Raw genomic sequence first — 27,014 nt, 5'->3', positions numbered from 1 at the left:
TTATTAATTTAATTTACGTGCTAGTATTAAGAGGCAGGTATAACGCTATTAAGTTATACTATATTTTATTGTAGTAGAAGTGTATTCCTAAACACTTACTTAGCTTTACTATATATAGCTATATATATACTTATTTAAACGTTTTATTTATTATAACTAGAGCTATAAATCTTACATAGTTTTAGAGAGCTACTATAGAGCTTTTAGCTCTAGGTAGTTACTATAAAGCTTAATGTTAAAAGAAAAGTATAGTTTTACTAGAGGTAACTATAGTTAATAGTAGGTAACTAGAGTTTTAAACTAAAATAATCTTGATTCTAAGAAATATTTAAATATAGACTTATATATTCTTCTCTTAAGTTCTATACTCTAATATATTAATTTTAATATACTAAAAGTTATTATATATAACTATATTATAGGCATAAAGCGCTTAGTTATAGAGAGCTTTATAGTAAGCTTAGTAATAGTAATAATAATAATAATAATAGTAATAACTACAGCTACTCCGCTAATAGCTACCTATTAACATTGTAAGAATAAAAATATTTTTAGTATAAACTACTTTAAGAGTAACCGTAATTACTAAGTATAAAGTTATATATAGCTAGTTAGCTTATTTAGATTAAGCTTAGAAAAGCTTAAGAGCAAGTTTAGTAAAAAGCTTTTAGAACTTTAACTTCTTCTTATTAGTACTATCTTTATACTAGCTAAGATAGATATAAGTCTAAAAGAGAAAATCCTTACTTATACTTTTAATACACAAGTATAGCGTTTATATACTATAGTTATAGCTTATAGTATAAGAACTAATAAGTAGAATAAATACTATAAGGATATTCTTAATAGTCTATTTAATAGCTAGCTATACTTTGTTTGTACTACTATCTAAGTTTTAAAATAAGTATAATAGAAAGTAGTTATAGATACTAATAAAGTAGTAGATAATTAATTTAGCAACTTAAATAGCTTAAAGGATAATAACAAAGAACTTTAGTAGGTGCGTAGCTAATATAGTTACTTTAGAGGCTTAGATAATAGAACTACTAAGCTATAAGTATTTATAGCTGCTTAGTAGTAATAGTATTATAATAGACATTGTACTTGTAAAAGTACTAGTGCTGTATACCTCTATAATAGAGTAATTGCTATAATACGCGTAATAATAGTACTGCTGCTTAATCTCTAGGTAGTGTTAGTAATAGCTATAATAATAATAAGTATATCCTATTAGAGTGTAAGGCAGCTTGTTGTATAAGAGCAAAAAACAATATTTAAGTACGCTAGATCTAGGCTTAGCTACTTAAAATTTCCTTAATAATATAGTATAATGTTATGCGATAACGCGATAACGTAGTAACACGTAATATAGAAATACTATACGCCCTATCCCTATAGCCTAAGGAGAACTATATTATTATTACTAGTATTTAAGAATTAATATTATTATTAAAGACTAGTTTTTTTTTCTAACCTAATACGCTTTGCTAAATAACTTAGCTATACTAATTTATTACTTCTTCTGTTCTTTTATATTTAACTTCTACTATCTACTTATTAGTTATATTAAACTTACTATAGCTTACGTATGCTATTTCTAGAGCCTTTCTAGATTAATTATAGATATAATGACTTAGCTAATTCAATTATTTTGTTTAAGAATACTATAAAATAGAAATAAAAAGGCTCAATAATAGTAGAGTAGCTTTATTTACGTATAACTAAGGAAAGACGTAACTTAAGTATATAAATTAAAGAAAAGCTTAAACTATATACTATGTTTTCTAGCTATATAAGCGTTGTTATTATACTTTATTTTCTATAAGCATAAGTTACTAGCTATAAAACTTCTAACGTAGTAATATAATAGCTTTTATTTTAGGCAGCTACGTTCTAGCGTCTTTTTAAGTGATAAAGTATAGCTTTAAGCTATGTTTTTTATTAACTATCTAAAGGCTTCTACTTTTAAAAGGATACTGCTATTCTATTATAATACTATAATTCTAGCTGTGTTAAGCATTTTACCTTTTACTTATAATATAAATAACAGATTAATACTAGAAAGTAGTTCTTTTTCTTAGTAAAATATAGTTATAGTAGTTTAAACTCAAGCTCTATATTATATATTTTAAATTTATTAGTAACGTAAGCATTATATAATAAAATAAAATATTATTCTAGTATAAAGTAAAAAACACTTAAGAAAAAGGTTAACCTGCTCTAATTAGCTGTATAATATATCATTTAGTTACCTATCTTACTTAAGCTAATAGTATAGAATATAGTAGATTCAAAGAATAATAGCGTTTGTATATTCCTATAGTTTAGTAGAGCTTTAAGCTAAAGTTTATAGTAGTAGCTATATAGCTTTAAAGACTATATTACTAAAGCAAATTACTGGTATTAGATTTGCTAATAAATTTCAAGATTGTTAAAGTAAACTTAAAGCTTATTTTATAATTCTAAGTGGATAAAAAATTAGCAAAGCTTTAGTACTACCTAGTAAATAGCATATTACGCAGGTAGTTGTGTACGTAGTTATATAAGTAGTTGTATAAGTAGTAAATTAAATAAGTTATCATAATTATTAAGTATAATTATAGAAACAAGTTTAGATATAGTTGTAACATCTAGCACTAATTATACTAGAAGTATAAGTATATTATATATCTCTAAGAATCTACTTACTAATTTTGTTTTATAAGCTTTGTCTTTGAACTCTATAGTTTAGCTCTCTAATAAAATCTTAATAACGATAATATTATAATATTATAGTCTTATAAGCTTTATTTTCAATTCTAATTAGCTTATTAAAAAAAATCTTAAAGTTCCTACTACACAGCGATACTTATAACTAACTACAAGATAATAAGCATTAAGGTTCTTCTCTAAACTTTAGAAATATATATGTATTATTTTTTCTACAGAGAAGTCTACCTAGTTCTATAGTATTAATCTAGGTAGGATAAGTGATAAGACTATATACAATATAGCTAATTAAAGTAAGTTAATAGTTTTTATCTTAAGTATTTTTTACTTTATACTCAAATTATATTCTATAATAGTAAGGCTTATACTACTACTAAAGTTAAATAATATTGTATTAATTTTAAGTTTAGATTATAATACTAATATTTGATTAGAAGGACGAAATAGCTTTATAGAAGTATTTTATTATTATTATAAGTATAGAGTAAACTTCTAAATATAGCTAAGATAATAGAGGTATTATAAAATAGCAATATACTAATAAAGGTAGACGCTTTTAGATACTACATTAAGAAGAAAAGAACAAAACTAATACTAAGTGTAGCGCTTAGCGCTAGAGGTTTAATCTTTGTTTGTTCTACTCTTTTAGATCTTAAAAAGTCCTTTATTATATCTTTATTAATTTTCTTACATTAACGCTAATATTATAAGCTATAGCTTCTGTTCTTACTATATTAGGCTTTGCTAAATAGCTTTATTGTACTTATCCCTATAATACTACTTAATGATATCTATATTCCTACTATATTTCTTAACGCTAAAAATAAACTTCAAAACTTTTTAAGATATATGGAGACGTACTTTTAGTTACCTAAACTAATACAGTTTTTATTCTCTAATTCAGCGTTTTAAGACTTCTACTTTTATAACTATACTACTAATCTGTTATATAACTCTATAATATTAGCTATATTATGCACTTTACTTTATGCTTGTTATCTAGATTGAATTAATACTATAAGTAATTATTTCCCTTAAGTAAAGCGTAGTTATAGTAACTTAAACTAAACTTAAAAATATAGCTTTAATAACAATAACACTAGACATCTATATATAAAAGTAAAAACAACCTATAAATAAGCTTTAAGTTTATTATAAGTATATAGAAATATACCTTATCTAATTTGAAATAATTAAAACTATTTATAGAGGACTATACTTTAATTACTTTATATCTTATTTATATTTTTACTTTTAGTTATTAAACTTATATATACAAAGCCCTATAATATAAGAACATAATAAATCTTTATTAAAGTAAAAAAACCTTCTTATCTTCTATAATAGTAACATAAGCTAGGCTGTTAATAGTAAGCTTTAGTGAAGATTACTATTTAACAAAGTACTAATACCTAAGTCAAACTACAGAGTCTAGTATAATCTCTAATAAAAGACTTAGTTTATAAAATAGATACGTAGTGTTTTATAAGTTTCTCTTTGTAGGATATACTAGTAGTATATTCCTAAAAAGTAAGTAAAGATTAGGTTTATTATACTTTTACTATAGTCTTCTATTCTAGAAACGTTTAATATAGCTATTATTAGGGAAGTCGCTATAATATAAGAAGCTTTAAAGAATAATAAACTAAGAATGTTTAAAACTTAGCTATAACATCTTATCAAAATAGTTTCCTTATAAGTCCCTGTTTATTAAGGTTATTATAAGTTCTACCTCTAATAATAGTAGCTAAGTACTACTAAACCCTCCTTTATTTATGTTAATATAGAATATTATAGTTTACTATATCTTTAAATCTTCTCTTTTTTTTATCTATAAGTCTTAGTTTATAATATCTTTATTTTGAATAATATTCTTATACTAGATAATATAATTGTAAACATAGTACTATGTAATCTACGCTTAGACGTAATATATTATATTACGAAGATAATATACATTAGTAGCTTGTATTATTAAATCTTTATCTATAATATTATTAAAGACTACTTCTTTTAATCTCAAGACAATACGCTCTGTTAGATAACTTAACTATACTAATTTCGAATCTTACTTTAATATCTATATAGCTATCTTTATATACTCCTAGCTTATAAGCTATATTAAGCTTTATCTATGTACTTTCTCTAAAGTGTCTTTAAGTTATATATATATAGAATAAGTTAGCTAATCTAAAACATTAGCTTATAAAGAGAAATATAGTAAAAGTAGTTTTACTAAGGATAATTTAAAATAACAATAGAAGCTTATTAATAGGTTATTAAAAAGGTATTTAAATAGTAATCAAAGGTTATAAGTAAAAAAGATTATATAGTACCTATCTATAAGACATACTTACTATAAGTATATATTGTATTAAGCGTACGAATAGCTAAACGTAACTTTTAAATAGTATAAGTTTTTTATTTTTTATAGAAGTAAGCTAGCTTTATAGTCTCCTTGAATAGTAGAAAGAGCTTTAATAGTAGTAAGTTCTAATTCAGCTTACTGTACTATATATAGCTAATATTATCATTTAGAATACTAAGCTTACTAACGTTTTTAAGAGAACTTAGATAGTATATAAAATACCTAGCTAAGTAATAAGGAATGCTCTAATAGGTTATAGTATTATAATACCATCTAGTAGTAACTAGAGCTTAAACTTATAGTGTATAGTAATATTAGTAATATATAGTTACTTAAGTATATTATACTTATTATATTAAGAAAAAAGCTCTGTATTATAAAGAGGGAAATCTGTAGTAAAAGTAAAGTAGAAACGTAACTTTAGTATAGATAACATTACTCTATTATATTTAATACACTTACCTACTCTTAATTAAGTAGTTAAAATAAAGTTACACTAACTAATAGTTTTACTGCTTCTTTTTATTTAGATAGAGTTGAATATAAACTTATTAAAGCTTTTGTATATCTCTTATAGTCTACTCTAATCCATATAAACTAATAACTTCGAAAATATCACTTAATATTTACATCCTTATGTAATTTATAGAACTATATTCCATTGTAGCTTTATTACTACTAAATTCTTTAACAAGTATAAGAACAATTATTATACTAAGCATAGCGCTTAAGGCTTAGTACTTAGAGCTTAAGCCTTTATTATTATACTATTAAGAATATAGATAACACTATATATATTATTACTAATAAGATAATATAACTATTAAGAACTACTTCTTTCTGTTCTAACTTATTATACTTTAATCCTTTTAGTCTTAAACTTTTTGTCTTTTCTACTATTTATATATACTTCTATAAAGCTATATACGTACAGTTATCTAGTTAGCTAATATATCTAATTGATAAAAGAAATAGATAACGAATAGAATAACTATAAAAAGTACTTTAAATAGTAAAGTAGCTTTCTCTAAAATTACAAAAAAATACTAAATCTTATTTTATAGTATAAAAAGAACTATAAGCTAATAGCTATCTATCTACTAATAAAATGTTATATAAGTATATATTCTTTTAAAGAGTAAGATTTGTAAAAGAAAAGTAAATTATAGTAAAGTATTGTATTTACTACTAAAGGTAAGCTAATACTATAGCTGTTTTTAATGATAATAACAGCTACGCTAGTAGTAATAGGTTTTAGTTAAACTTCCTAAACTAAACAATAATAATAATATAGCTTTAATGTTTAACTCTACTAGAATAATACAGAATAGCTTTATAAGTAAACAATAAGTAGATTATCTTAAAATTATCTAAGATAGAATATGTTAGTAGTACACTACTTAGCTATACATAGACTAAAAATTAATTCTTAGTACATATAGCACGACGCTTATATATTTTTTATTTAAGCTTTTATTATAGAAAGAAAAGTAAGAAACAAGCTTTTAGAACAAGCTATTATTATAATAATTTTAAGACGTTGATGTTACTCCTTAGAATAGTTAGAACGCTATTCTAACGCATAGGCCTCTACGTAGCCTGTGCTTCCTTATATATACTTATAATTAAGTTCCTTACAAGCTTACTACTGCAATTGCTTTGTATTTTTATAATATCGCTTGTCTAATCTCTATAAGATCCTTCCAAATATTATATAAAGAAGGTAGGCTAAGGTTAGTAATAAATACTTAATAAAAATAATTAATATTATAAAATCTTGTTTATAATAGCTAACTACTTTTTAAATTATAAAGAAAACAAATACTAATTTTTATTACTCTTAACTAAGTACTTAGCTCTATTCCTTTATATTATAACTAAGAAATAGTACTATAATAGTGCTAGGGCGTAATAAAAAACGCCTATTATATTTTAGGCTACTAAGTCACTTTATTATAGTTTTCTTAAAGTATATTTATAATACTACCTCTATAGTTATAAGTAGTTCTTAGTATACTTAGATAATATAAGAGGTCTATTTGATTAAAAGATTGCTATAGTGTACTATAAGTAACTTAGAGAATAATAACATATAGTACTTTTTTACTTTGTTATATTATAATTCTTAAATAGAAGCTTAATTGTTTAACCTAAAGTACAGCTTAGAGTTATAGTAAATTTATAGTAAGCAAAATTATTACTTAACTTAGATAAGGCTAGACACTTTAATTATCTAAAACCTAAGTATAGAATATGTTAGTATTTTTAGATTAAAAGAGAAAGAGAGAAGTACTTTTTATTACTTTATATTTTAGATTTAAAGTATTTAGTACTATATTAATCTATTACTACTTAATTTACTATACCTTTTACAATCTAAAGCTATATATATATACTCCTCTTAAGCTATATACGCGTAGGTAATTAGTTAGTTAGTTTATAAATATAACTTAAAGAAGAATAAACTAATAGATAAAAACGTAGACAAAGTAGTAAATAGAGAGAACTTATAATAGTAGGTAACACTTAGTTTATATATAGATTAAGAAGAAAATACTTAGCTTTATTTTAGAGACTTAAAAAAAGGTATAAACTTAAGGCTATTCTAATAGGTATTATATATCTCTAATAAGTATACTTCATCTTTAATATTAAGATAAATAAGTAGAAACCTTAATTATATTAGAGTTCTAATTATTTAATAAATGTATATAAACTCTATAGCTATGTATAGTAATAAAAGAAGCTTATATAAAAGTAGAGAGTGTTAACTAAGCTTAACGTACTAGATAATCATATCAATATAGCTCTACATTAGAAGCTTACTAAAAGAACTTAACAAAAGCTAAAGTTATAAACTACTAGTAGATTATCTAAAACCTTCTCTTTAATAAAACATAGTAGTACTTTACTACTTAGTAGTAGATAGACCTAAATATTATCTTAAGCTTGATTAGTACTACGCGTATATATAAGTCTATTTAAGTGTTTGTTTTAAAAAAGAACCTATTTTTCTAGAATAAGTAAAAACAAAAGTAGTAAAAGATATAGAACTTAGATACTAGATACAAAAACGTCTTTTCTAGTAGAATTGTTTCTTTATTATAATAGTAAAAGAGAAATTACTAGCCTATTTAATAATAACTAAGTAGTTAGCACTATAGCTCTATATTATTAAGAAGAAATAATAATATTGCAACTTTTAAACCTATATTTATAAGCTTTTTATTAGGCTCCTAAGTGCTTTTTTATATAGTTTTCTTAAAGTGTCTTTAAGTTTCTACTTTTATAGTTTTAAGTAGTTTTTAATATACTTATAATAGATACAAAGGTTTTTAAAATCTAGTTCCTATGAAGCTAACTATAGTATATTATAAGTAACTTATTAATATAAATACTTAACTATTTACTACCTTTTTATAAGATAGTCTTCTACTTTATTCTAAGTAGATTAGACTAAAGTAGAGCTTATAGCTAAAGTAAGCTAATATACTTACTTATATTAAAGTAGGAAAATATTTAAACTTATAATATTATAGAACTTATATTTAACCTATTGTAATAACTTTTAATAAGAAAAGAATAAAAGAACTAATATCTAGTCTTACTATCTTATAGATTCTATATGTATAGCAAAGTATTTACTATAAATAAGTATACAAAGTAATTATAGAATAGCAATATTTTTATAAGAGTATTAGGTTTTAGACTCTTAAAAAGAAGATTAAAGTAAAAAACGTTATATTATTATTTTTAAAACAAAACTGATATTGAATAGTATCTAATTAAGTAAGCTAAGTAACTAAACTGTATAAAGTATAGCAAATTATAGTAGATTCAAGTTATCACAACTAATATTTACTTTATACTTTATTAGTATCTTGTATTAGAGCTACCTATTTAACTAAATAGATTTCAAAAACATAATATAGAGCTTAAATATATAGTACTATATAGCTTTACATTCTATAAAGCAAAAGATTACTACTTAGTAGTGATATTCTAGTATAGGATATAAGGATAAAGTAAAGTACTTAATATAACTAAGTTATTATTCATAATCTAATAGTTATATACTTTTAATATAGAAATTCTTAAAGATAAAGAGATGTTTATACTTACAAATATATATATAGATCTTAATATAGCTTTTACTAGGATCAATAATACTATAGCTTTAGACTAGAATCTAGAAATTCTAAAACTGTTATTAAGTATTATAATATTATATTTTAAAGCATCTGTTTAGAGTAGATAAGTCTCTAGAAATATATTATATAACTAACTTATTAAACTAACTAAACACTAATCTATATTTATCTTATGCTACACTAACATTTCCTATAATACTTTTGATCAATTAATCTCAACGCTACTAATTAGACTTAAGAATCTAACTTAATACTAATCTATCTACTACACTTTTTAAAGTTATTAGAATAAATAATAATAATTTAATATATAGATGTTAGGAACTTATGCTTGTTTCTTAGCGCTTAGAGCTTAAATAATATAAACTATTTATCTACTAATATAAATATACTATTCTTGTATTTCTTACTATATACTAAGAACCTTTATAGTTTTAAGTATACTATACTCTTATTCTATATTAATAAAAGCTATATAAAGCACTAAGGCTATAGTTATAACTAGTAATTAATAAATACTATTTAGTTATTTATACAAAAGAACTTAAATAATAAGAACTCTAAAAACAAATAGTTCTTTACTAAGCTTATTTTAAAGCTCTTTTAGGCTTTATTAGATAAGCTAACTTACTATATATAATCTTAAACTTAGTACTTAAGTTACTCTTAAGGTACTTTAAACTAAAGATAACTTAATTCTTACTATATTACTAGGTAGCTGTTAGAGTAGTGTCTATAGTTATTGTTTTTATAATTACTATAATCAAGGAAACTACAAGACACTCTATAGATAACTGTTTTATACCTATAATATAGTTGTTTATTATAACATACTATATATTTAGGATAGTTTATTAGAGTTTTAAATTTAAGAGAAAAAAGTTTATATAGCTTATATTACGATATATCCTAAGATTCAAATTCTATAGTTTAGAACATTATTTTCTTATTTTTAACTATATCTATCTCTAGTAAAACTGTTAATATTATAAGTATAATAGTAAGAAAGCGTTAAAGCAGGACTTTTAAGTTGCACTATATTATAATATAGTAGAAGTATACTCTTAAGTACTTACTTAGTACTACTATATATAGCTATAAATATATACTTATCAAGGAGTTAAATTTATTGTAACTAAAGCTATTAATATAATAGACGTGCTAGTTATAATACATAGGCACAACGCTGTAAAGTTATACTATATTATATTATAGTAGAAGTATATTCCTAAAAACTTAAGAAGCTTACTATATATAGCTATATATATACTTATTTAAAGATTTTATAAAGTACAACTAAAGCTGTAGATTTTATACAGTTTTAGAGACTTATTAGAGAGCTTAATCTTAGAAAAAGAGAGTGTTTTTAAACTTTGCAATATAATTAAATAGATTGATTATAACTCAGTAGTTCTATTATAAAGAGATATTAACAACTATATTTAATAGCAGGTAACTAAGGTTTAAAACTATAGAATTCAAATTCTAAAGAAGATCTAACTATAGACTTGAATATACTTTTTTTAACTTCTATAATCTAAAATCTTATTATTAATATAAAGCAAATTATTATATATAAGAAGACTATAATTATTAAGCGCCTAGTCTAAAGGCGCCTAGCAACAACTATAAGTACAACTATAACTACAACTATAATAGAAGCTACAAACTAATACAGGAATTATTTAGTTATTACTAATATAGACTGCTCTAAGAGTAACCTAAAGTATAAGTTCTAGAAATACGTATGCTCTTATAGTTTTCTACGTAGGTTTACTAGTAGAAAGCTTAATAAGATGCTTGAAAACTATAAATTTCGATTTAATTACTTTTTTATTAGCACTCTTATTAGGATAGCTAGTAAAGATATAAGTATATTAGATAAGGCCTTTACTCTTAAATAGAATTACCTAATATATTAGTTATATAACGTGTGCTAAGCTTAAAGTATACTAACTAATAAGTTATATAAATACTTTAAGTTAATTATTAATACAAAACTTAATAGCTAGCTAGATTATATTACCAAAGCTATCTAAGTTCTGTTATAAGTATAGGTAGTAGTTAAATATATAACAAGATAGTAGATAATTAATTTAGCAACTTAAGTAGCTTAGAAGATAACAACAAAGGAATATAAGCGCGTAACTAACGTAGTTACCCTAGATAATAGGACTACTACTAAGCTATAAGTATTAGTAGTTGCTTAGTAGCAATAGTAATAGTAATAGTAATTAGAATTGTAATTAAAATTGTAATTATAATTGTAATTAAGAATGTAATAGCACTAGTGCTGCTTGCGTTTGTAACAGAGAAATTGCTGTAATATATATTATAATACTACTACTTAATGTCTAGGTAGTGTTAGTAATAGCTATGATAATAAGTATATCTTATTATAGTATAGCTATAGCAGCTTGTTATATAGGTGTACAAGGTTAGTGCTTTAGCGTTAGTACAAAAAGACGTTTAAGTTAGGCTTAGCATTTCTTAAATAATACTATTATATTGTATACTAACGTAATAACGCAATAATACGTATTATAAAATTCTATAGGCCCTGTTTCTAAGGCCTAACATAACAGAGCTATTTTAAAGCTTCTAGTAATAGATAGTAGCTATAAAGCTTAATATTAGAAGAATAGTATTGTTTAAGTAGAGTTAACTAGAGTTAATTGTAGGTAACTAAGGTTCTAAACTAGAGTATCTAATTTTTAAAAATCTTTCAATTATAGCTTAAATATATAAGTAGTAATATATATTCTTGAAAAAAGTCTTAAGAGTTTGTTCTAAAGTAGTCTAAATTAAATATATCTTGATTTTTATTGTAATATTTATAAGTTACTATTATATTTGTTTTTATAGTAATAATTATTTGTATTTTTATTAAAGAAACTATAAAGCTATTTATTGCTAAGTACCCTATACTTACAATACTATTATATAGATAAACTTACTCTATATCCAATATGCGAATTAGAGTATCTTAATTAAAACAAATATATTTAACTTAGTAATTAGATATCTGTAATAGCTTAAATACTATAGTTAAAGATGTTATTTACTTACTATTAACTATAGTTCTTAACCCTTTTTTCTAGTAGAGCTACAAAGCTATAATTAATAACTCTAATTATATTTTAGAGTTAAAGATTACCTTTTTCTTTCTATATCTAAGTTAATAGTAGCTTTTTAAAACTATATAGAATTTATTACTCTACTATAATTAATAAAGTTTTTAAAAAAGTATATGTAGATAGTATAAATAGTAAGGCTAAGTACGTATTTAAAAAATATACCTATACTATAAATTGATATTGTATAACCTAATAGCCTTATATCTACGTCTTGTTGTTTTTATATGTATAGAGTTGCTGTAAATATATTCATTAGTCTTAATATCGTATACGATTTTTGCTATACTAATAGAACTTTAGAATTTAAGAGATGTTTTAATATAAAATTTTATTTTTTTTACTATTATACTTTAACCCTCTTAACAAGTATTTATAAGTATAGTAGTTTTTACTATGTACATACTATAGAGTTATTTATTTACTAGAATTTAATATGCCATTTTCTTAATTATCTAATATTAATAACTTTCTATTTCTAAGATTATACTATACTTTCTTATAGTTTTTTGCTTTTTTCCTTAGCGTCTTAAGGCTTCTACCTTTCTAAGTATACTACTATCTTATAATAACTCTATAGTTTTTGCTATTTTTTTTTTATTATTAGCCGTCTAGAGGCTTCTATCTTTGCAAGCATACTGCTATTCTATTATAATTTTATAATATATTAGCTGTATTAAATACTTTACTCTGTACTTATAATCTCTAACAAATTAATAATATAGAGTAGTTTTCTTTTCTTTTTTTAGCAGAACGTAGTTATAGTAATTTAAACTTAAGCTCTATATTATATTTTTTAAATCTATTAGTAGCGTAGGCGTTAGAATTATAGAATTTTATTCTAGCGTAAAGTAAAAATACTTAAAAAACTATTAACTTACTTTAATTAGCTAAGTTACGTATAGTGTAGCTACCTATCTTACTTAGGCTAATACTATAGAACTAGAAAAACTTAAAATAACGTTTACGTAATTCTATAGTTAAGTAGTAAAAAGCTTTGATATTTTTTAAAGTTTAATTAGTTATAATTATAGCTATTTAGAGAAGAATTAGAGAAGACCTTTAAGTAACTTTTAGTAAGTCTATTAAATTTAAGAAGAGAGAGCTTATCAGACTACAGCGTTATAATATTATTATTACTAAGTTATATTAAAGAGATAGACTATAGTACTTAAAGAAAGAGCTTATAAAACCTTATAATATACTCAAGTATTAGACTTAATAACTAGACGCCTAAAGGTATATAACATACCTATACTCTCTAATATAATTAGCGCTAGATATTACTATTATATCTAGAACTAATTTATAGTTGTATATATAATTACATTTATAATTATGTCTTTAGTTATTAATTATTATACTTAACTCTACTTGTTTAGAATAGCTATTACTTATAGTAAACTCTATAGCAACGCTATCTACTACTTTATACTATAGGTTTACTTATTTTTTGTCTACTTTAAGGTATAGAAATAGCTTTAAGTTAATAGTAACTATATTTAAGACTTATAGAAAAACTTAATACTAGTAATTATCTTTAGTATTATAGTTTATAAAGTTTATAAGCTATTACTTTAGATTATAGCTTAACGCTGTACTTTATTATCTAATAGCATACTAAAACGTAGTTCTTTTAAATAAGAAATATTACATTTCTACTTAATAAAGTTAAGAGCTAGAGCTAGAGCTAGTAAGCTACGCTAGTAAGAGATAGCGTATTTTATAAACGCCTATATATTTAATAGTATATTATCTATATTCTTTTTAACTCTTTAGATTTAGATTAAGTTTTTCTTTAAATACTTAGAAATAAAGATACTACGCTGTTATAAGTTCTTTTTATTTTTATTTTTATTTTTATTCTTATACTTATCTTTATTCCTCTCTTAATTGAATTAATTAAATTAGGTAAGTAATTGCGCGCGTATACAAATAGAGAAAGCTTTAGAAATAGCATACGTAGGCGAGTTGAGTATAACTAAGTAGATAGTATAAAGATAAAGATAGAAAGATAAAAGTAGGATTAGAAACTAGTATAGTTAAGCTGTTGTCTATCTAGGCGTATTAGGCTAATCTTATAATATATTACTTACTAGAAAGAGATAGCTAGTACTTATATTATTAACTTAGATATATTAGTAATAAAGTAATATAGTATTACGCGTAATTCTAATAGCATAATATAAAAGGCCTAAGCTCTAAGCGCTATACTTAGTATTATTGTTGTTCTTATACTTGCAAGGAAATTATTAGTAATAAAGCTGTAATAGATAGTCTTAGCTATATTAAGTACTTTACTCTATACTTATAATCTATAACTAATTAATACTTTAAAGTAGTTTTCTTACTAGTAGAACATAGTTATAGTAATCTAAACTTAAGCTCTATATTATATATTATATATCTATCAAAAGCGCAGGCTTTATAAATATATAATATTATTCTAGTATAAATTGTATAGTTAGTTATTCTGTTTTTAATCTATGTAATAAACCTACTAGTAATTATATAGAAATACAACGCTGTTTAGTTATACTATACTTTATTATAGTAGGAGAACATTACTTAATACTTGTATATCTCTACTAAATAGAGCTACAAATATAGTTTTATTATATTAGCTGTAATTACTATCTTACGATATAAGTATAGTTTACTTATTATAGCTTAATTACTACTAATTTCTCTACAGGTATAAGAAAAATAATACTAAGCGTAGTAGTTAACGCTTAACGCTTAGAGCTTAGACTTTTTTTATTATGTATTTAGAATCTTAATAATACTATATTACGTTAGTATCTTTACATTAATATTAATATTAATACTAAAGACTATCTTTTCTTTTTATAACGTAATACGCCCTACTAAATAACTTAACTATACTAATGTTTATTACTAATTAAAACTTTTTATCTTTCTCTATCTAAAGCTACTTATATTTACTATATTACTCTTCTTTAGCTGTATACGCTCGCGTAATTAGTTAGTTAGTTAATTAATTAATATATTTAAGTAGAGGATTAAAATATAACTAAAGTAGTAAATAAAGTAGTAGATAGAAAAGACTTATAATAGTAGGTTAGCTCTAAGTTATTAATAAGTATAAGAAGAAATACTTAACTTAGTCTTAGAAAGTTACTAAAGATATAAGCTATATACTATCTTACTAAAAATTATATATATCTTATAAGTATGCTTTTTCTTAAGTAGTAATATTATTATAAATAAAACTTTATAGTATAGAAATCCTTTATCTTTTAATAAAAGTAAGCTAAGTCCATAGTTTTCTACTATACTAGTATAAGCTTAGCATGTAGTAAGTTCTAAAAAAGTTTATTATACTAAATAGTACTAATAATAATGGTTAAATTTAGAAGCGCACTAAAACAATAAGAAAAAACTTAGTTAGTATACTATACGCCTACTCTTATAAGAACTTTCTTTAATAGTTTATAGTAGTAATATACTACTTACAAGTAGATAGAGCTTAAAGTTATTATAAGCGTAGCTAGCACTATACGTATATATAATTGTATTATAGCTATTATCTTAGAAGAACAGGCTATTATTATAAAATTAAAAAGATATAGAAGAAGTAGTAGAAAATACATATCTTAAATATAAATGTAAATATATCTTTTCTAGAATAATTACCTGCCTATTATAATAGTTAGAAGCAAATTACTAGGTCTTATAATAATAACTAGGTACTGCTATTTTTTATAACTTTAATAAACTTATAAATTACTTATAAACAAACTTGTTAAAGTTTACTTGAATTTTCTAATAGCTAAGTCTAAATAGCTACTACTAAAACTAATAATAAGTTAAAGAATATTAAGGCTCTCTACTAGAATATAAAATACGTAAATATTATTAATATCTATATTCTATAGTACTAGTCTAGGTAAGATAGGTAACTACACTATACGTAACGCAGCTAATTAGAGCAAGTTAATAGTTCTTCTAGATATCTTTTACTTTATATAGTTATACTAAGATAATATTCTATAAATATAACGCTTATACTACTAATAGAGTTAAAAAATATAATATAGAGCTTAAGTTTACATTACTACAGCTACATTTTACTAAATAAAAAGAGAAAACTAATTTATAGTATTAATTTATTATAGGTTTTAAGTATAAGGTAAAGTACTTAATATAGCTAATATATTATAAAATTGTAATAAGATTGTAGTATATATATAAAGTTAGAAGCCTCTAGACGCTAAATAAAATAAAATAAGTATAGTTTATAATTTAGTAGTATTAAATATAAACTATGCTATATACTAAGTAATTCAATTTTTGATAAGATAAGCGCTTTATTATTATATATTAGAAAGCTAGGAGATATCTAGGTAATAAAGTCAGTTATATATAGACTAAAAGTATATAATCTTGTATAAGCTTATATTAATCAAAGATATTTTAAAAGCTTTTAGCGTTTAGGTTATAATATAATAAAAACTATTATTTAACGTAAAGTTATTAATAAGATAATAGTTTTCTTCTTTAAAAATAAAAGGCTCTTTCTTTTATAAGTATACTACATTTTTAAAATAACTTTATAAACTTAGCTATTTTAAGTACTTTATTCTATAATAATAGTATAGTATAAATTAGTACTAGAAATTACTATTTATTTTCTAGTAATACCTAGTTATAATTTATAAAACCTAAGCTTTATATTATACTTTCTAAACCTATATCAACTGTAAGTACTATAACTAAAAGATTATATCTTAGTATATTGTAAACTTTACTTAAAGATAAATTAATATACTTTAACTAAGTATAGTATATATAATATATATTAAAAGCATAGAGTAAGGTACTTAAAATAAGTACTTTAATAAGCTTTTAATAGAATAGTAGTATGTTTGTAAAAAAAGAAGCCTATTAACGCTAAATAAAAAAAGATTCTTATATACAGTTTAGACAATTATTATATCAAAGCTAGTATTCTAAGAGTAATTAAGCTTACTGTTAAAAAAAATAACGTAAAATAATATTTACTTTATAAAAAGTAAAGTAATAAAAACTATTAGTATTTTTTATTCTATTAATACTTAGAACTATACTTTTTTAGAAGTAAGTTATGAAATACTTATAATTTATCTTTAGTAAGTGTTTAAAAAGCATACTTAATCTTAGTTTTATATTCCTTTGTTACAAAACTATAGTATTATATCTTATTATACTTAAAGAGAGTATATAAAACTTTATAATACAAGAATTCATTAGTAATTACTTTAAAGTATATAACTTACTTATACTTCTAACATTATTAGTACTAGAAACTAGTATACTTTTTATAAGTAATTTCTAAGTCTATTTATAATTATATCAACAAACTCTCTAGATTTATATTTATAGGAACTATCTATTTTACCTAACTCTATTTGTTTAGAATAGCTATTGATTAGAGTAGCTTTTAAAATAATACTCTATACTACTTAGTACTATAGCTTTATATATCTCTTGTATATTTAGAAGTATTAATATACTTCAAAGTTAATATTAAGTATAAGTAAGTATTATAAATAGACCTTATACTAGTAATTAGACTTAGTATTATTATCTACAGAGTTTAGTAGCTGTTACTACATATTATAGCTAAATACTAAAGTTTACTACTTACAAAGATATAAAAACACAGGTCTTATTTATTAAGAAAATAATCTTAATAGATAAATAACTCTAAAGCTTAAGCTTAAGCTAACATTTTATACTAGTAAAAAATCGTATATCTTTAGAACGCTTACTTAGGTAAGAAAGAAATATTATATAGTATTTCTATTTCCTATACCTTTTTAGAATCAAATTAATTTCTGTATAACTACCTATAAGTAAAACTACTTTACTTTTCTTACTTACTCTTATTTTTTGTTTTTTAATATATATTATTTTAAATAACTAAGTATAATTAGAAAACTATTTATTAAAGTATAGAAATTAAAAAAGCTTTAGAAATAACTTATTTAAGTAAGTTTAATATAACTAATAAGTAGATAGTAAAGAAAAAGATATAAGTAACTAGAAGTAGTATTAAACACTAGTATAGTTAAGCTATTATCTAACTAACTGTAGTAGGTAGATAATATAGCTAGTTTTTATAATATTATTATAAATTTAGATATCTAAGTAGTAGAGTAGAATAGGTTTATACGTAGTTTTAATACTATAATATAAATAGCTTAAGCGTTACGTTTAGCTTTATTATTTCTATATAAAGAACCTAGTATTAATATTGCAATAATAGATAATATAATAGTATAGAGTATAAATAAGATTAACTTATCTAAGTACTATACTAGTACTATTATAACTATTATAAGAGATACAAAACTACTTCCTGTTATTAATACATTATAGATTATAATTATAGAGTAAAGTACTTAAAACAGCTAATAGTATAGAATTAGAATAGAATAGTAATATACTCCTAAAAGTAGAATCCTCTAAACGCTAATAATAAAAAAAACCTTTTTTTTATATATACTAGAAACTCTAGCTATAAATTTAACTTTATAAGATAGGATATTATTATATAAAAAGTACTATTCTTCTCTACTTACAACTAGTATAATAAATTAATATTAAATACAGTAGTACTCTAGTTTATATAAATACATAATCTTACTTATACTATAGTTAAGTTTTAATAATATTAGAATAGTATTATATTATTTCTTAGATATATGTACTTATATATTATTATAACATTGTGTAAGTATATAATATTATATTATTGTCTTACTATTCAAACGTTTATACAAATAAATAACGCAGGTATCTAGGTGTTATCAAGATCTATGTAATCAAACTAATGCTGTATTTTCCTCTTCTATAGCATTTAAGGTAGCTTCGAACAACACTTATAGACTTCAAACTTAATATCCGTGGCCTTCGAAGAGCTGTGCAAGGGGATGTGACCACACACCCCCTCGACTCTCTGCGTCTCCGATACGCCTATCGCTATCGCTTCTCTGGAGGCATGTCTTGTCCATAGTCAGATGTGGAGTTGATACACTTGGGGTGTCGAACGTGTCTTCTAGGCGCTCCCACTCCTCATATACTTTGAATTCACCACCTAAGTGTAGCTCTTCAATGCACTCAGGAAGGATTGTTCTAACGTCGAACTCTGTATCAGTGTTTTCATCATCTTCCGCACGATGGAATCCTTCTTCTAAAGGTTCATCATGTTGTGAATCTTCTTCCTCTTCTTCCGTTTCAGGTCTTAGTACTGACCATTCGCAATCAAGTATGCGAAGCTTTCGGAAGCTTCGAAGTGAGACGACCGTCGGGCCGGGAATGTCAAGGCCAAGCTAGCAACGGTGATTAGCCAAGAAATCTATCAAGAAACAAGGTCTTACATCATCATCTACATAGCCCTGACCGAGGCTAAGCTCCTCCAGCGAATGAGCAGCATATGTAACAACCGCTTCCAGAACCCTTTTGGCTTGATAGGAGCTTGTTTCCGATACTGTAGAGCCACCGCCGTGATACGTGAACTTCTCCAGATGCCTGACCGCTGCAAGAACAACTGCTAAACCGTCCACATCAAATCGACAATCCCATAAGAATAGCTCTGCCACGTTCGAGCACGGTACAGCACCATTTGGGAACAGACTGCGCTGCACCTGTCTACTAGGCGAGTCCCCCATCCCCTGCGCTGCAAAGATCTTCAACGAAGGAATACAAAGATAGTAACAGGCCCAGTCGGGAGAGACACTTCCTTCCGTATCGTAGTAGGCGATGGCGACCGTTCTGAGATGCTTCAAAGGGAGCATCGGCGCTATCATTGGGTTCTTGTATTCGTGGGCAATATGCCACAGGGCCGTCTCCAAACATTCTTCTTGGTGTACCACAGTGTGTCTGATAGTGGTAAGGTAAGGATAATAGTGCAACAGTAGTATAATGATAGCGTCTTCAAAGCCTCTGTGAATCCGATCTTCGATCGAGGCAATTGTGAGTTGAGGAAATGGCAGGATTTCGGTGGAGCGCGGGTGTTGACGCAGCACGGTCTTTGTTCCTGTCACCGGATACAGGTGACGCAGATTTCTCGCCGCCTTAATGAACAAGCCCTTATCTTCCTCGGACGGCCCAACGCCGTTGTTTGGATGGGTGCCATACAAACTTTCATTCACATTCCAGTTGTATTGTCGGGTCGCTGGAAGATTGAGTTCCCTGATGTACCAGCCTTGACGCGGATCGATCAACACCTCTCTCAGTACTCTCCACAGAAGCGTCCGCACATCTGTAGTGTCAACGACTTTCCATTCCGATAGCAGCCTTCCGTGCTCTTTCAGCGTCGAATTCGCAAGTGTCGCATGGTCTCTGCACGTGAGGGCAAAGTTAAGGGTCGAGTCGGGATCTAAGAACTCGATGACGTTGAGTTTGAGTTCCGGCGGGAGTGCAAACAAAGCCATGTAAATCGCTGTTGAAGCAGTCCTACCGAAGGACGCGTTGTGCTCTTTATATTACGATGAACATGTCAGAGCGCTGGAAGTCTATCACCCTAGTGCAAGGCTGCGACGGGGTGGCGTGTTTTGCGCGAAAGCTCGGACCTGGCAGCAGCCTGAAATCCACGCGCAGATGTGGTCGTCTTGGTGCATCGTTGCTCTTGACTCTATATCCCGTGCACATCTCAGCAGATTCGCTTTAATGTAACATATACTGATGCTCAACATGAAGATCGGGAGCGGTGAGGCCGGCGGACTTCGTCCACGCGCCATGGATCCTGCCTCGAACCTGATGCATAGTCCCGTCCATGGAAGGACTTTCGTTTGGTTGCAAAATTTTAACCTCCTACCATCGTTTATGATGAGGTCCACATTATATCACACTTATCCACAGAAAGACTTCATTTATGCCCCCATAGGAAGCATCTACAGTTTACGCAAAACATTGAAGCTAAGCTGTGTGTATTGGATTTCGTGCCAGCCAATCGATTATGCAGCCTTGGACGATACTATTCTACATTCAGCGGACTTCCGACTTTTCCGGGTACGCTCCGCATCGTTAGCAACAGGCCTGGCTGATGGGACAGTGACGCTAGTAATTGCAGTCGTGGTCTCGTTGCCACACTTGGCCCAATATGTCCACCTTATCTGATCCGCTTCTTCGTCGCCATGACTGTCCTTTTCCACTATATTATCCAGGATCAACAGACTCATGACCCGCACTGTATCTTCGTCGCCCGTCAGCGAGAGATGTGAGTGCATCCGTAACATTTTAACAACTCTAGTGTATTCCACCTAGCTGTCTCGGCGTTTTACAGAAACTGGTTGATCAACTCTGAGGGCGACCGTATGCCAGAATCAAGGCTCAGTATTCCTGGCGGTGACTAGGTGGCCCGAGGAACTTGCAAAAGATGCGTCAAATGCGGCCATGACACGGGTCGAGTAGACCTTTGATCTGAAAGGATAGTTATGGAGGAGTAGACTCTTGGTGTGGCGATTCACTTCGAGCCAAATAGAGCGGCGAGTCTACCAAGCTCTTATAAAAGGCGTTTCCCGAGAATGCACCGAAGACGGGGGGCGCTGCGGACGAAATAAGGTCACGGTGTCTGGTGTGAAGGTGGTCTTCTTTCACGCTCGAGCTATAGCGGCTTTCGCTCTCGCCACTTCGAGCGACGCCAACTCTTGCTTGACCGCAGGTTTGTTTTAAGAGAAAATTCCGATGATCCTCGCTAGATGTTCTTTCTATGTCTGCACTGCGTATTGCCCCTAGGAAGCTGTTGGTCACGCACACACAATGACTTTATTTGGATTTTGGTCGTCCTAAGATTCTTATACTTCCTGACACACTCGAGAGATTCCACAAGTTGGACTGATTGGCAGCGTGCTAGATGCCGACACTGTTTGATTAGCAAGTACACCTGAGAAATGCGCATCTGCGACTATAGGCCGCCGCATCTCTGGAACATCCGTGCAAGTCGACTGAAGAACTTGAGATGCATTCCCACCTCGCAGACTAGTCAACAGCCACTAGCGATGATGTCTGAAGAGTGAATCCTGTGGCCGCTTCTAATTAAGGAGTTTCGGTGGCTTCTTGTTCCTTATCAGGTTTGAAACTGATGACTTCTTCTTTCCCGCATTAGTATACAATGGCATGGCAGTATCACATGTGATTGTTGATGACACCAGATGGAAAGCCCGAACAGTACTGATCTTCTTATTGGAGAATTGGTGCTCATCTTCCGGCGAAAAGATGGCGGCAGAAGTGCTTGAGGCTATCGACAAGATTATGACGATGGTCCTTGTGGAGATGGTGATCAACGATAGGTGAATTCTGGTAAGGGATTACTAAATTTCCATTTTCCTTTAGATATCCATATTCCAGCCCACAAATGAAAAGGTCGTTCTCTAGCAACGGATCGTAGTGAAAAGCTGACAGACCAAAACAGTGTTTCAAAGGTATGTGTACATGTAGATTCGTGTGCTTACAAATGATTCATCCCAGAAACGGCATAGCGAACGATATGTTTCGTAATGACAGGAATCCCGTTGATCGTGCTACCATTCCCATATCTGCTTGGTTGAGGACTTCCAACCCTGTGTGGAATGCACCCTTCTTTATGTTCATTCTTGGCTTGCCGTCTCTTTTATAGGGAATTTTACCAATCGCACTCTCTTGATTGCTATTCCCATGCTCACATCCTTTGACCTTCTTGAATTCAGCATCATCAGTGCCACTACTCTGGTCATCCCGACCAAAGTTCGTTGACGACCTTCTCTAAAGTACGATGTCCATCTCTCACTTGTAAGTACACAAGTCAACTAGTATAGTTCCTGTGGCGTGACCCACTTGTATCAATACTCACAATCAGTTGATCTATATTCTTCTGCTCTCTCAAGAGTGATCTTGTCAACTCTTGATCATTGCTTTGATACATCCACGTTACAACATGGAGACATCTGGTCATTGTGGATACTTGCTTCTGCTGTACGAACAAGGCAGTCTCATCCAAAAGTCATTTGCACGTACGTCTATACAAGCTGCATGACCTTTGAATATTGTACCTAGATAACCATGTTGTTATATTGCGACTATATGACCAGTATGCTAGTGTCCACCCACACCTGCATCTAGATTGCACCTCGACGCAAATCGAGTACAGACTCGTGAGCTTCTAGCTCTTCGTGAGTACCATTGACGAACTGGAAACTTACAAAGCTGTCACTTTGATCTTCGGAAACTACAATCGCCTTGGCCTGCTTCCGCTCATCTCGAGCGGCTTTGGAGAAGCCACCTCTGTTGCGCTGGAGTATGTCTTCGCAGATGTCTGAAACCTTTTTGCACATTGAATGTTCCCCATGTAGAGTTTTCGAGCCGGGGAGAAGTGGCTTGCCGGTTCGCAGCTACTGTTTGAGAGAGTTGAACAGAGCAGCCGCTTCGTTCCTATCGCGGACGAGTAACAGAGCGTGTACTTCGAGGCTCAAAAGCTGCTCCAGATCGTTAATCATCAAGCTAGTGTCTGATTACTCTTGTCCTAGATCTGAGAGACAGCTGTGTTTTTCGGCCAAACAGACGGGGCTATATCGCTTCCAATGATATACATGGTCCAATTCGAAGTTGGTACCAGGAGCAAACTGCACAGATTTCTTGTGGAGACTAGACATGGACATCGGTGAAAGTATTGCGAACACAGTCTGGGAACCAGGCAATTGTACCTAGGTATGGCATTCGTCCGAAAGTGTGTTTGAGTATTCTTCTAGAAACCAGTCTTTAAATCGAAGACGAATCCAAATAGTAAAACATGCGACAATGCGTGACAGCGCATCAAAATCAGATGCAGCCAGACAATGTTTTCTGAAAAACGACTTTTTGATGATACGGAGAGGCACACCACCAACACAATGTGACAAACAAGGTATCCATGATAAAAGGTAGTCCTTTCAACTTCTCATTTGTCATCTCACAAGACCTAGGTAAGTATCTCAAGCGCCAATCAAAGACTCAACCCAGTAAACTCCAGCGCCGAGTATGCTCTTCCATGTTCAATCAATGTATCCTACATAAACGTCGCCAGTCACGTACCCACAGAGCCCTGGAGTATCGCCAATTCTAAACGGCTGCATAGCCTCCTCTGCTGCCACTTCCCTGAACAGTTCCCATGACCTTCCTGGCGAAATCTTTTGCAATGTATGGGATGTCGCGGATCGTGTCGCCGTGGGGCAAAAGCTAGATATGGAAGTACAAAGTCAGTGTATGTGTCAGAAACAGTTCGTACAGGGACACTTACGTCCCAGCCGCGAGCGCCGTAGCGGTTGTAGTTCAACCATGAGCCGAAGATGAGATAGGCAGCAATTGCAAGGAAAAGACTAGACGTATGTTAGTGCACGATCATACATTTGAGCTTCAGAGAGGGTGACGCACATGATGAAGAACCAGCCGAAGAAGCCCCAGTGCGAGCCCCCGTCGGGCGAAGGCGCGTCTGCACACGCGTACTTGGTTCGCCACTCCAATCGAAGTGTTTGGACTTTCTTGTCTTTTTCTTCCGTCTCCAAGTCATAACCACAGAAGCGTAAACTGTTGTCATTGTCCTCACATTTGCTCTTGCCGCTCTCCTCTCTTGGCCGCAGCTTGTCTTGCTTCTTTTCGTCATCCTTCTTGTTGTCGTCCTTGTCATCCTTGTCATCCTTATCACCGTCTTCGTGGGGGCTCTTGTCCATCTCGTCGCCTTCTAGTCCCGTCCTCTCCTTGTCGCAAACGAACTCAATGATAGCGCGCTGGTTCACGCCCTCCCTCTTGCTGTCGAAAGGGAACCTGCCCCCGTTTAGCGTCGCCCGGACGCCCTCTAGTCCGGCGTCCTTGTTGCTCTTGGAGTGGCCCAGATTCTCGAATTTGGCATCCATGTTCCTCCCATTCTGGGTCGTGTATGTGCCGGCAATATCGATTGGGGTGATGGTGGAGTTGTCGTCCTTGCTGAGGTCGATGTTCTCTCGGATGCCACACACCCTGGCCCCGTGATGGCACTCGGTGGCCAGACTGCCGCCCTTGTGCCATTTGAGAGAGTTGCATATGTCGATTGTGAAGTTGTATTTCCATTCGAGTTCTTTGGTGAGATCGGACTCCTTGTAGTGGACCACGTGCGGCCCGCCGAGCTCTTTGAAGTTGAAGTGCGCGCCATCAGCGAGTATGTCTTTGCAGTCGAAGGCATTTGCCGAGTATGGGAGGACGCACGCGAGGGCGAGAATGGGTAGCAGCGGCGATCGAGACCGTGATGGTGCCATGGTAGCGTTTGTGGAGCAACGCGAAAGTCGTGGTTGATGGGAAGACGACGGCGGAGCTCTGGGGATAGGACACGGCGTTGCGGAGATGACGCGCGCGCACGGGTGACAAAAAGGCAGCTGTCAACCGCTTGGGGGAACTGTCGCAACGTCACGTTGGCTAGAGGGGGTGACGCTTGTGATCCAGGCTGGAGTGTCACTTGAGCAGAGCAGAGCAGAGCAGCAGTGTCGCGATGTCGCGCCGACCAACTTGTACAGCAAAGTTGGCACGAGCGACGCTGCCCGACCGCAACAGCGCTGCTGCTTAGTCAGTGACATGGGGGGCCCTGCGTCTCCGACTGCTCCCTCAAAGCACCCGTCAACCGTCGACCTTGCATTCCAACACTGCGCGCCAGCGCAACTATACAAACCCATACGTGACGGGCATACATGTCCATTCAGCTCCGTCTTGGACATCACAGACACCCGGCTTTACTCAGCCTTGCCTTGGCGCGTGGTGGTGCCCTCGCCAGCCAGCTATCGGCCCCTCATGCGATCCACCTGGTCTAACTCCCGGCTGTCATCTTCGATAGTTGTATCGTATCTACAGCATTGGTGGCTGTCGGTATCGTATCCTTTCATTCCACGGAGCCATCTTTTGAATACGAGTTGCAGTACACGGACGGACCTAAAAATAGACCGTCTTGGGGAATAGCTTCAAAGTATCTTGTACATTCTTTTGAGCTAACGTGATCTAGTATCTAGTCTATAGAATCGTCCCCACACTCCTGTACTCCAGAGGATACAAGAATAGAATTTTACCATGATCAAAAACAGGATTCATCAGAATGAGTGAAATTCCTTCCCCAAGAGCTTTCGTATCGAGCCGCCGTCATCGATAGTCGACACACTAGTCAGAGAGGCAACGGCCCGACAACGAAGCATCCTTGGAAGAAAGCTGAACTGAGAAGAGACAGACGCAGTATAGGGAAAAGTAGACGCCAATCATGCAAGCCTATGCGCAAGAGAAAAGCCGAGCGCAGCCAGGTGAACACAAAGTTGTGTCGTCGTCGAGGGTGCATGACAAGAGTGAAGGCGCCAGAAATTGAAATGACCGAGGCTATACGTGGCTGCAGAGAGAAGAAGGGTACATCGTGTATGAAGGAATCGATGATACAAGTTCAAAGAAGAAAAGGGTATCTCCGACGCCAGGGTTGCAGTTTAACCATGCCATGCAAAACCAGACAGACAGAAGAAGAAAAGTGACTTGAAGAGCAACCGGGATGAAGAAGACGTCTATTTGCCTTGACCTCCCTGGCTCGAGCCGCCCCTAGGATTGGCCGGCATTGGATATGGAAACGGGGCGTATGGAAGTTGACCTGATCCAGAGTTACTGCCAGCACTAGACGTGCCCGATGGTGAAGAT

General features: G+C 30.1%; 2 protein-coding genes across 2 annotated transcripts; both read right to left on the bottom strand.

The window, feature by feature from the left end:
• Nucleotides 1-19,264: 19,264 nt before the first annotated feature.
• J4E82_010433 (uncharacterized protein) lies at nucleotides 19,265-20,176 on the bottom strand (the record flags this gene model as incomplete). The annotated part of the gene is made up of 2 exons (XM_051736645.1): nucleotides 19,265-19,699; nucleotides 19,748-20,176. 2 exons carry the CDS (start codon nucleotides 20,174-20,176, stop codon nucleotides 19,265-19,267), a joined length of 864 nt encoding a protein of 287 aa, XP_051583602.1.
• Nucleotides 20,177-24,443: 4,267 nt separating this feature from the next.
• Nucleotides 24,444-25,612, bottom strand: J4E82_010432 (uncharacterized protein; the record flags this gene model as incomplete). Its single annotated transcript, XM_051736644.1, has 3 exons — nucleotides 24,444-24,560; nucleotides 24,622-24,700; nucleotides 24,756-25,612. The coding sequence occupies 3 exons, from the start codon at nucleotides 25,610-25,612 to the stop codon at nucleotides 24,444-24,446; spliced, it is 1,053 nt and encodes a 350-aa protein (XP_051583601.1).
• Nucleotides 25,613-27,014: the final 1,402 nt, after the last annotated feature.

This window comes from Alternaria postmessia (genome assembly GCF_024291825.1).
Source record: "Alternaria postmessia strain BMP 2775 chromosome Unknown scaffold_125, whole genome shotgun sequence".
NCBI lineage: Eukaryota > Fungi > Ascomycota > Dothideomycetes > Pleosporales > Pleosporaceae > Alternaria > Alternaria postmessia.
The sequence above is the reverse complement of the archived record's forward strand: the minus strand, read 5'-3'. Positions and strand labels throughout refer to the sequence as shown.